At 39.9% G+C, this 12,595-nt stretch overlaps 1 protein-coding gene across 8 annotated transcripts in view; it reads left to right on the top strand.

The window, feature by feature from the left end:
- The window catches only part of TMCC1 (transmembrane and coiled-coil domain family 1), a 253,470-nt gene that overhangs the window by 225,158 nt on the left and 15,717 nt on the right, over positions 1-12,595 (top strand). For all 8 annotated transcript variants that reach the window (XM_045063342.1, XM_045063343.1, XM_045063344.1 and 5 more), the window contains one exon: positions 3,437-4,371. In XM_045063342.1, the coding sequence (XP_044919277.1) occupies positions 3,437-4,371 (935 nt within the window). The remainder of the gene's footprint in view (positions 1-3,436; positions 4,372-12,595) is intronic.

Here is a 12,595-nt window from a genome sequence, read left to right as displayed (position 1 = left end):
TGAGGATAGGAATCTAATTTTATTTTGTTATATATAGATGCCTAACATGCCAGCAAAGGCATTTGAAAAAGAGAACCACTCTTCAGTTGGTGCATGTATAACTCACGGCTTAAATATTCTTGTCTCTGAAGGCTTTTGTTCATAGCTCAGAAGATACCCAGAGGGTATTCACAGCCCCTGTGCTATAATTCTGTAGTTCAGTATTATCTTTTTCTTGCCACCTCTCTTCCTCTTCCTCTCTTTTATTTCTCCTCCCTGCCTCTCACAATTTCTGCCTCTTCTCTCTCCTTACTTTTTAAGGATAGTGCTTGCCAAAATTTGGAAGAGTCACTGAGTCATCAAGTGATTCATGGTTTCAGGTGTTAAACTACCCTCCTGCTGAAGCTGTGGGTTAGTTTTCTTTGGAGGCTGAGAACAGTGGGTTCTGTCAGATGTACTCTTGCAGGGATATTGATGACTCTAAGTGGGAGTCATATACTGGTGGAATATAGTGTGGCCCCAAACAGCGTAGGTAGGGCAGAAGTCAGATTAAAGATAATCTGGCTTACTTCTTCCGCCACTGTGTAGGGAAATAAAATCAGAACTAAACTGTCATGATTTGTAAAAAATTACATAGAAATTTTGTTCTTTTTTCAAATTTAGAAATATAATAAAACTATGATTCTAGTACCAAAGCTATATTTTCACCAGTATGATCCATATTTGTGTTCCCTGAGTAATAATTAAACTTGACTTCTGTATCTGTACTTCTTTAGACAATAGACTACATGTAAGATGATATTCAAATTAATAGCAAAGAACCTAAGAAAACTAGATAATACATGAGCTTGTAGTCTTGAATCAGTGATACTTTGTACTTTCTTTCCTTTCCTGTGGTATATTTTGAGCTATTAACTGAATACACAATCAGGGTACATACTATACCCTGAATTACATATTGTAGTTGTGAGATCTGATCTATTGCATACTACAGTTGTGGGATCTGAAATCCCTTTCAGAAAGAAAATCACATAGTGGAAACCCTGTACAACTTAAGAGAGTGACTGTAAGGCACTGAAGAAAGTGGGTTTCCGGGAGCTCCTTTTTCAACTTTTGGCAACGTGGTTTTCTGGAACTCTAGCTCATTCTCCTTTCTGCTGCTTTCCCTCTGGCCCTTTCACTGCTTATTAGCTTGTACCTAAAATTAATGGGGCAGATGGAGGAAGTTATACAAAATAATTATTGTGCTAGTCCCTAAACTATTCTGGACATTTTTTTAATTAGTGGAATGAACATAATGTCATTTTGCTCTTCATTTCAGTTTTAAATTATCTTTTGATTTTATTTAAATGTACATTATTTCTCATTTGTTCATCTGAAAAAGAAATAATATGTTTTTATTCACATCAGTAGTAATACATTAATTCCAGTAATGAACTTTCCACTAATGAACTAATATTTTTGGAGTTAGAGATCACCATAATTCCTTCTAAGATGGTAAACTGAGGAGATAAAAGTGAGGTGAAAAAAAGACTGACAAGTTAATTACCAGTATTTCACGAATATTTCAGATTTGGTGTATTATCACAAAAATGTAATTCACACTTCTAAAATATGAGGGTAACCTATATACAGTTCTTTCTTTTTTTTTAATTTTTTAATTAAATTGATTTATTTATTTTCAGAAAAACAGTATTCATTATTTTTTCATCACACCCAGTGCTCCATGCAATCCATGCCCTCTATAATACCCACCACCTGGTACCCCGATCTCCCACCCCCCTATACAGTTCTTTCTATCAGATTGCTGCTGGCTATAGATTTTGGAATGAGGACCAAATAAAGGGATATGATCTTAATTTCCAAGATGGTAAATTTATAATCTGACACTCATACTGGCCATTTTTATTACCCTGAGATGGGTTTTTTTTTTTTTTAAGATTTTATTTATTTATTTGAGAGAGAGAGCAGGGCAGGGGTAGGGGCAGAAGGAGAGAAAGCAGACTCTCTGCTGAGTGGGGAGCCTGATGTGGGGCTCAGTCCCAGGAACCTGGGATCATGACCTGAACGGAAGGCAGACAGAAAGATGCTAAACCAGCTGAGCCACCCAGATGCCCCGAGATGGTTCTTTTATTATTTATTTCTGCTACTGCTTAGTAGAGAGCAGTTTCTACAGACTTTTTGCGTGAGCCCTACTCCAGTTCATGACAAGCCAAACCTGAGGGTTTTTCTCTTCTGAGTTAGGGAAACCTGACCTCTCTCTAGCTTTGGCTAATGGCTTTGAAATAGGATAGTTTCAGTTTTCACATATGAGGAACTTGTCTTTTTCTTCATCTCCTTCGAATGGTCGCTCACCCATATGAAGGATAGTCATTGTTTGTGTTTTGCAGTCCCTTGTCTCACTAAAAAAAAAAAAAAACTGAATAGAACTCAAAGAAGCTGAGCTCCAGAAGGCCTGAACTTACTTGCTGACTTGATTAACTTCTTACCTCTTACTGTCTCTCCCCCTGAGAATTCACTTTTCTCGCCTAGGTATATCATAGTTACTTGTGACCTGGTATATTAACCCTAATATATAATAATAATAATAATAATAATAATGTATACCACATTCAACCTTGGCACTTGGAGCAATACCTTCTCATTCTTACCTTCACCTGTCTCCAGCTACCAATTGAGTGTCCCTATTAGAGAGAGAATAATCCCATTACCCTTGACATACTTTGGGTAAAAAGACACTGTGATAAAAATTGGATTTTTATATCTAGCCAGTAAAATAACCTATTCTCACCAGCATTTTGGATGACCATAATCTGAGAGCATGGATTGGAATTATAGCAATGTCTGAATAATAAAGTGATTTTCATGTAATTAAATTGAAATGCAGATGTACCTGTTTCACAAAAGTGTGTGTGAAGAATGTTTGTGAATGAAGTCATGCTATAAACCCATTAGCAGGGGCACCTGTGTTCTTCAGTCACTTAAGCGTCTGCCTTCAGCTCAGGCCCTGATCGCGATCAAGCCCCGATTGGGGCTTCCTGCTCAGTGGGGAGTCTGCTTCTCCCTCTCTGTCTGCCTTTCCCCTGCTTGTGTTCACTCTCTCACTCTCTCTTTCTCTCTCAAGTAAATAAAATCTTTGTAAAAAAATATAAACAACTAGGGGAGCTTTGTTATTTAAAAAAATACTGTAATAAATTTTCTAACAAAGGAAGAATACCCCCAGTTTACATCTTGTGCAGATCTTTTTTCATATGTCTTTTTTGTGTAAGGCAAAGTATACTTGTATAAGGACAGTATCCAAAAGGGAGATGGGGCTTGTATAGGATGGGAGGAATTAGGTCAACTATCGGTGCGGAGGTCTGAGAGTAGATAAATTTTCAATATATTTGGCCTAGTTATTCTGGAGAGGTCGTCTTCTTGGGCTCCTTCTAACATCCACTTCTCATTTATACACTAGATCGAGCGGTTGGAAGTAAGCAGCCTCGCCCAGACTTCCAGTGCAGTGGCCTCCAGCACCGATGGCAGCATCCACACAGACTCTGTGGATGGAACACCAGACCCTCAGCGCACAAAGGCTGCGATTGCTCACCTGCAGCAGAAAATCCTGAAGCTCACAGAACAGATCAAGATTGCACAAACAGCCAGGGACGACAACGTTGCTGAGTACTTAAAGCTTGCCAACAGTGCAGACAAGCAGCAGGCTGCCCGCATCAAGCAGGTCTTTGAGAAGAAGAACCAGAAATCTGCCCAAACCATCCTCCAGCTACAAAAGAAGCTTGAGCACTACCACAGAAAGCTCCGAGAGGTGGAGCAGAATGGGATTCCCCGGCAGCCGAAGGATGTCTTCAGGGACATGCACCAAGGTCTGAAGGATGTGGGAGCAAAGGTGACTGGCTTCAGCGAAGGTGTGGTGGACAGTGTCAAAGGTGGACTTTCTAGCTTCTCCCAAGCGACCCATTCGGCAGCAGGGGCTGTAGTCTCAAAACCCAGAGAGATTGCCTCACTAATTCGGAATAAATTTGGCAGTGCAGACAATATCCCTAACCTGAAGGACTCTTTAGAGGAAGGGCAAGTGGATGATGGGGGAAAGGGTTTGGGGGTGATTTCAAACTTTCAATCAAGCCCAAAATATGGTAGTGAGGAAGATTGTTCTAGTGCCACTTCAGGCTCAGTGGGAGCCAACAGCACCACTGGAGGCATTGCTGTAGGAGCGTCCAGCTCCAAAACAAACACCCTGGACATGCAGAGCTCAGGATTTGATGCACTACTACATGAGATCCAGGAGATCCGGGAAACACAGGCTAGACTAGAGGAATCCTTTGAGACTCTCAAGGAACATTATCAGAGAGACTATTCATTAATAATGCAGGCCTTACAAGAGGAGCGATATAGGTAAGTTATATGGAATTAAAATTCTGAATTATTTCTTTTTGCAGTTACCTTGACTTTGGCTCTGGGAAGGTGGCTTTAAAAGCTCTCTGTAGAGTGTCTTTTTTTATAGCATCCAGAGCACTTTTGACATGTCATATAACACCTGCATAGTTCTATCACAGAGAGCAAAATAGAGGCACAGCAAAGTTAAATTTGCTCATACACCAATAAAGCACTGGGAGTCAGGGGATGACGATTACTGTAGCTCTCCAGTCTTCCATTGCACTTTAGGACTTTGACATGAAGCCCAAGCTCTCTAAGGCATCCCACCTATTTATTTGTAATCACAGAACCACAAATCATTGCAACCTATAACTATACTACACTGACTTCAAAAGATCTATAACCTTCTGAATCCAAGAAATCTAAGAAGAATCAAATATATAGCCTGGCTAAAATGTAATGAATACTGTAGGAATTTGACCTTAAGCACACTTATGTGAGCAATTGGTGTAGAGAGATTAGACTGAAAGAAGATCCAGATAAGCACGTCTGTTACCTTTGTTATGAATTGGCAAATGTTTGAATGGGCATGGACTTAAACATGAAATGTTTCAATAGTCGTTAGAGAATTCTCAAAGGGCTAACTGCTTTGAGTCATAATCTGTGCTAAGGGTAGAGAAGCTGGTCTTCTGTTTCATATTATATTCCATATTCATGTTGGTTGTTTTCTAAAAACATGTTTTTCCACCTTGTTTCTACTCCATGCAGAGAGAAATAATATCCCCCACAGAGTACTCATTCAGATCCAAACTGTCAGCCAGACACTGGCCACCTCACTGATAGAGATTAAGGGCCAGCTTTACAGAAGCCACAGGTCAGGGCAGGCCTTGAAAGATCTGGGTTTGGTCCTATCCCAAATACTAATTCGTCAGAATCTTCACTACTTCTGTAATATCAAGGGTTGAACAGAAGATCTCTTAAAGTCCGTTTCACCTCTTTAAAAAAAAACAGTGATTTTTTTTTCTTAAGTTTGTTTTTATGAGATAATCTCAGGGCTTGAAATAAATTGTTCATGGGTATCCATTAACCTCTGAGAGAAGTGACAGTAGCATGCTGTTTTCAGATGGTGAAAATATTAGTAATTCAGCCCTGCCTCTTTATTCTTCTGTCATTCAATTCTAACTTAAGACTTTAAGGGAGAAGAAAAGTGAGTGTGGAAGAGAGAAATGTAGTTCTAAAAGCAAACATATTACTATTTTTTATTTCAGTGTTTTATATATTCTTTCATATACTTAAAAGACAATATCTAAAGTCATGAACAATCTAACAAATATTCAAATGGACTCTAAAAATAAAACATCTGATCTTTTGTAAAGCATGAAAGCTAACTGCCAGGTTCAAATACTAGTTCTGCCACTTGCTAACCTTGAAAATTGGGCAGGTTTCTAAACCTCTCAAAGTCTTGGTTTCCTCATCTATAACATAGGAGTAGTAACAGTCCTTCATAAAGTTATCGTGACATCGAAATGGAATACTTTATGTAAAACACATAGCTCAGTGCCTGGTCCTGTGACTGCTCAATTGATGTTAGGTAGCAGTTGCTACTGCTGCTATCAGAGGAGACCCCCCCTAAACATGGAGACCCAGGCCTCCCACAGTCAGATGCTCAAAAAAACAAAAAACCCAGCTGCCTGATTTGACCCCTTTATTTTGAATGAGCAGTTAAAAACATTCCAGCTTTTAAATTCTTTCAGAGCTTAAAATTCATAGCTCGTTATGTCTTCAAGTCAGATGTAGACCAATACGAGAAAATCAGAGAGGAAAAACGGGTCTCCCAAGGCCCACCTTTGTACCAATTTAAAATAATCCAGGGACAGGACAGAACTTTTAGCTGGTAATTATCACCTCACTATAAGAATCAAGTCCAAACCACTTGTGAGGTAATGAGAAGTGCATTTCTTTCATTGCATTTTGGGTTCTCTGTGGTGAGTGAATGATTAGTTTTATGGAATAGAGAATAAAGAAAACTTAAGAATTTTCAAAAACAGAGGTAAAACTTGGAGAGCCAGGGAAGACATATAATGTGTAATCTGACTTTTGTCATATCACTTAAACTTTAGAATTATCTTTCCTTTTTTTTTTAAAGATTTTATTTATTTATTAGAATTATCTTTATCCTTAAAGTGGAATCTTGAAGAAAGCAAGCCTTTAAAGGCACCAGAAATGTCACAACTGCTTCACTTAGCTATTTTGTTGCATATATTTCCATGTATAGAGCAGTTAGAAATTTCTCCTCTGTTACATGTTTTTGACCAGTAAATACACTTAATTTTGTTAAGTATATGGTCCAGAGGGACCATTTCATATAAGTTAAGTTTTCCCACACATTGAAGCTTATTCTTTTTTTTTTTTTTTAAGATTTTATTTATTTATTTGACAGAGATCACAAGTAGGCAGAGGCAGGCAGAGAGAGAGAGAGAGGAGGAAGCAGGCTCCCTGCTGAGCAGAGAGCCTGATGCGGGACTCCATCCCAGGACCCTGAGATCATGACCCGAGCCGAAGGCAGCGGCTTAACCCACTGAGCCACCCAGGCGCCCCTGAAGCTTATTCTTAAGCATCAAAGGTTTTCTTTTGCAATTTAAGCATTTTTAGAGAATGTCTCTACCTTCTTTTTTTTTTTTTTAAAGAATTAATTTATTTGACAGAAAGTGAGAGAAGGGGAGAGAGCATGAGCAGGGGGAGCAGCAGAGGGAGAGGGGGAAGCAGGTTCCCTGCTGCTCAGCAGGGAGCCCGATGCAGGACTCAATCCCAGGACCCCGAGATCATGACCTGAGCCGAAGGCAGAGGCTTAACCCACTGAGTCACCCCGGTGCCCTACCTTCTTTTAATAGAGTAACACACTGAATCTTAACTTGATTGGAAATAGTACAGTGGTGTTCGAGCTCAGTGATGCTCTCAGGTAAGTGAGAGTGGTATGATTATGTGCCTATGCAGTAAACAGTCCAAGACAGCTTGCTCTTTAAAGTTCTTTTGTCTGGCTTTTTTATAAAATTTGTTCTTTTTCCTTTCCCTATCTCCACACTGTTACTGAGCTGCCTGCAACAGCCTCTCTTTACTAATTTCTATTTGAGCACTGTTGTAGGTTTGGCTTTTTGTCTAAGAAGAAAGTAGGCTAGCTAGGGATTGACTTAAGGGATTCTTCTGTGACCAAGAACCAATTGAAGCATACATGGCCGCTGTAGATCCATTTCACTTTATTTTCTGTGCTTTAGTTTATTTTACTGATATGTGAGTTGACAGGAGGCAGGCTGTGTACAGTGTTGCTGCTTGTTATTTAAATGAGGGGGAGGAAAACACTACAGCTTAGCGTTTACTTAACTCCTGCGGTGTGCATAATGCTAGATACCTTACATATGTTTGCTAATCCTCATGGTAGCCCTTTAGGTGGACTGTATTTTCCTCATTCTACAGGTGAGGAAATGGAGGCCCAGTGAGGTTTTACATTTTGCCAAACAGTTACTTAGTAAATGGTAAAGCCAGGAATAATGTGAATCCAAAGCCAGTGGTTTTTTGTTTTGTTTTGTTTTTATTTCAGGACAGGGTTTTTCCCCCAGGCTCAACCCAGAAACCTGTTATGATCTAAAGACTATAGTCTAGCTGAAGTCTGTTTGATTGAAAGACTAGCCTATAGTCTAGCTTTAGGAACCATTAACTACATCGGGTATTGGGCCATTTCCAGGTCAAAGTGTGTTTCACTAAAAGCTGAGCCACTGTTCCTAACATACTTTATAAAATTCTGTAAATGCAAAAAAAAAAAAAAAATCTACAACTGCACAAACTCTGGAAGGTTTTCTACAGCTATGTCGGTAATAGGGGAAACCTACTAAGGAAACTTTCACTACCACCCTTATTTCCCAGTTTGCAGAGTCCCTTTTCAGTATTGTCACTCACTTAATGTCCTTCTATTGCTCTCTACCTGTGAGTAAGTCCAAGTTAAGATTTTTACCCAAGACCGTCTACTTACTCTAAAGAAACATTCAGAAGCCTGTGGAGCACAATCTCTCTCGTCACCCCCATAAACTGTACCATGGCTGAGTAAGTCTTCAGCACCCACAGGCATTCAGCCCAGGAAGCCGATGTAACAGCTTGGATGTGAGCTCCACCTCAACCTTTGATCAGGAACTAGGTATTTAGTCTTTGAGTTGTTTGTTGGGTTCTCAGATATGAGTGAGAGCATGTATTTTGGGAAAGAAGGATGCAAGGTTTAGACAGTTTTTCTAGTGATGGGATTGTGCTGACTTGTGTAGGTAGTTTGTACATTCCATTAAAGGACTATCGCAGGTTTATTAGTAGAACCTGTGTTCATGTAGTACTTCAGGGATAGAAGGGACGTTCAATGCCTAGTTTAATCTCATTTTACACGTACACCGAGGCCCAGAAAGATAAAGTGACTTTTGCCAAGTCACACAGTAAAATTGTTAACATATATTTAATCTGCTAAAAACTGGAACACTGGTTCTGTTCCCATAGGGTGTATAATATATTACTGAGCTACCAGAGGAAAAAGTTGAGTTGTGGCAAAATATATTGAAAATAGGAGAGAAATAGGAAAACATTCATTGACAGTTTTACAGGTTCCTGTTGTAGTTTTTGCCTTCAGGAATCTGGCTGGGAATCCTATTCAGCTGCTACCCGTGTGTGGCAGTGTCAGGTAGGCAGGCTAAAAACCCTCCGCCTGATGAGGAGCAGTGTGCCATTTTAAAAGCTTCTATTTTAAGGGGATTCCTGTCCTTTGGAAATCAGCTTCTGATACTGTTTGTATTAAGCCCAGGGATATTTTAAATTGCCCTGAGTCATAAGAGCAAAAATACGGAATAAGGCAGTCACCAGAGTAGTTGTCACATGCAGCACAACTTTAGGTAGCTAGGCTAACCCAGTTAGGCGCAAGCCATTGGAGTTTTAACTAAACAAATGATCAGTTAAATACTGTTTTATTTTACCATCACTAGACATTAGAAAAATATGATCAGGGCGCCTGGGTGGCTCAGTCGGTTAAGCAACTGTCTTGGGCTCAGGTCATGATCCTGGAGTCCTGGGATCGAGTCCTGTTTCAGACTCCCAGCTCTGTGGGGAGTCTGCTTCTCCCTCTGAATTTCTCCCCTCTCAGGCGTGCGCGCGCGCTCTCTTTCTCTCTCTCTAATAAATAAATAAATAAAATCTTAAAAAAGAAAAATATCACCAGAGACGCTGTTTGGGCCCCTTTATTCCAGGTGTTAGACCTGTGTCAATTATAAATTGATCTGAGAGTCTTCAGAGTATATGTAGACTAGGTTTGGACAATGAGTTTGAAATAGAAACTTGAAAATATTGGATCAAATTAGCTCCTATAGAGAAATAAAGCCCAATTGAGATACATTCTTAGGAAAAGTAAGACCTTCCATAAAAGAGATTTACAGATGTGCTCTTCCCAACATAGCCACTGAAGAGTTAAAGGAGGAAGAATGGAAGGGAAGGTGAGGAGAGGAAGAGAAAACTTACTCACTTCAGTAAGTGATTGAGGTTAGACAAACCTGCATTCACTTGCCAGCTCTTTTGTATGACTGTGTGTAATTCCCCTGAGCCTCAGTTTCCTCTATAAAAACAAGATAATAAGGGGCACCTGGGTGGCTCAGTTGGTTAAAGCCTCTGCCTTTGGCTCAGGTCATGATCCCAGGGTCCTGGGATCGAGCCCCGTGTTGGGCTCTCTGCTCAGCGGGGAGCCTGCATCCTCTTCTCTCTCTCTCTCTGCCTCTCTGCCTACTTGTGGTCTCTGTCTGTCAAATAAATAAATTAAATCTTTAAATAAATAAATAAAACAAGATAACGATAAATACTATACAGGGTTGTTGAGATTATTAAAGGAGATAATAATATACGTGAAGCACCTAGTATGGTGTGTAGTGTGACAGGATATTAGAAATCTGTCATTACCCAAACCATAAGAGACTCAATCTCACAAAACAAGCTGAGGGTTGCCGTCGGGAGGGGTTATGAACATTGGGTTATGGACTTTGGGGAGGGTATGTGGTATGAAGGTATGTGCTATAGTGAGTGCTGTGAAGTGTGTAAGCCCATTCACAGACCTGTATCCCTCGGGCAAATAATACACTATATGTTAATTAAAAAAAAAAAGAAAGAAAGAAATCTGTCATTACCAAGTTTTCAGATTGCCTAGAAACCTTCTCTCCCCCGGCTTTTATTTATTCCCTCTATGCTATAGGCATCTGCTGTTTCTTGTCTTTAAGGTAATGTACTGCCTACCCTGAACATTTCAGGGATTGATGCTGTGCTTTTTCCTTTCCAACTACAGGCTAGTTCAGTGTTTCCTAGCCTCTTTTCAGGCTTCAACACAAATGACATAACAAAAGGTAAAGAAGGAACATCCACTTTCCCCAATTCAGCCAGGAATATATTCAAGTTCCCACCACATGTCATACCTCTACCCCAGCTGTGTCTGTTCTAGTCAAACCCTGACAGAAGTTGCCTCAGGTTCCTGTTGGTGTTAGCCCTGGGATCTGGTTCTTTCTGTTTCTCTCAGTACCTACTCTACAAGATTCTTCAGCCATCCTGTCCTACTGACCTATTGCCCAATTAGGGAAGCACACTTCCCTATCCCGGCTCTCAGAGATGGCTCCGAACTTTGAAGCCACACCCAAAGAGTGATGCACTTGATGAAACATTCCCAGCCTGACACTCATCCCGTTTCTCATTCATCAGGAATTTGACACAAAAGAGCCCTGGCTTATCTTTAATCTAAGCTGACTACTATGTTGACCTCCAGTGGCTGAAACATTTTATTAATGTTTCAATTATTTATTAATTTTATTCAATTACTTATTCAATTATTTATTAATTGTTTACCTACAACAAAATCTAGATGTCTTTTTTATATCTTGTAAATAAAGCACATTTTGCTTGGTGATGGGGGATGGATTTCACATGCCAAATATGACATAACCTATACTGAAAAAAGATCTCACAGTCTTAAGGCTTTCTGTTCACTAATAGTTAAACTCAAACCTTATTCAAATGTCTAAGTTTTCTTTGAGTTATAATGATTTGGGAAGGACTTTTGAGTAAAAGTCTCAAAATGAGTATTAATCTTATATTCTTCTGTGATCCAGCTGGAGTCTCATGGAAAGCATGTGCCAAAATCATATACTTGTAGGACCAAAAATTGCCCCCCCCAACTGCATGTCCAGAGAGCTCTAATTGGCATCATATCAATAGATTAAAAAATCCCTTAGAGTTCTTGATTTTAAAAAATCACATGTGAGGGACGCCTGGGTGGCTCAGTTGGTTAAGCAGCTGCCTTTGGCTCGGGTCATGATCCCAGCGTCCTGGGATCGAGTCCCGCATCGGGCTCCTTGCTTGGCAGGGAGCCTGCTTCTCCCTCTGCCTCTACCTGCCATTCTGTCTGCCTGTGCTTGCTCTCTCCCTCCCTCTCTCTCTGATAAATAAATAAAATCTTTAAAAAAAAACTTTAAAAAAATCACATGTGGGGGCACCTGGGTGGCTCAGTGGGTTAAAGCCTCTGCCTTTGGCTCAGGTCATGATCCCAGGGTCCTGGGATCGAGTCCGTGTTGGGCTCTCTGCTCAGCAGGGAGCCTGCTTTCCCCCCTCTCTCTGCGTGCCTCTCTGCTTACTTGTGATCTCTGTCTGTCAAATAAATAAATAAAATCTTAAAAAAATATATTTTTAAATCACATGTGAAAGACTGTACACAGTATACCCCACTCTTTGATTTGATACTAATATTTAATGAGAGGACAGACATGTTCTTTCTTTGAATTCCCTGGGTATTTTACTTCCCTATTTTAGGATTTAGGTAGGAAGTAAACACTAGCAAGTAAAGTAAAAGAGATTATAATAATAATAATGGGAGCAGTGGGAAGTCAGTGGGAACTGGAGTAATGGGTATTTTCTTCCTTTTGTTGCTTACATTTTGCATTTGATTAGGGGTATAGAAATAGTACGTTTTTTAAAAGACAATAATAAAAGAAATCTAGAAACAGGAAGCATGAACCAAGTGTTTAGGATTCTCAGTACACCTCATTGACCTAGTAAGGGGAAGTTACTGCATCTTTCTCAGCCTCCCATTTCTTAATTAGAAATTGAAGTACCTCCCAGGGACAAGGATTAATGTAGAAATGTCTTCATGAATCAGAGGCAGATGCCACACATAAAAAGGCATGGGTGTGGG

Source organism: Mustela putorius, unplaced genomic scaffold (assembly GCF_011764305.1).
Source record: "Mustela putorius furo isolate JIRA1106 unplaced genomic scaffold, ASM1176430v1.1 tig00003850_pilon_pilon_pilon, whole genome shotgun sequence".
Lineage (NCBI taxonomy): Eukaryota > Metazoa > Chordata > Mammalia > Carnivora > Mustelidae > Mustela > Mustela putorius.
This window is presented reverse-complemented; position numbering and strand designations above follow the sequence as displayed.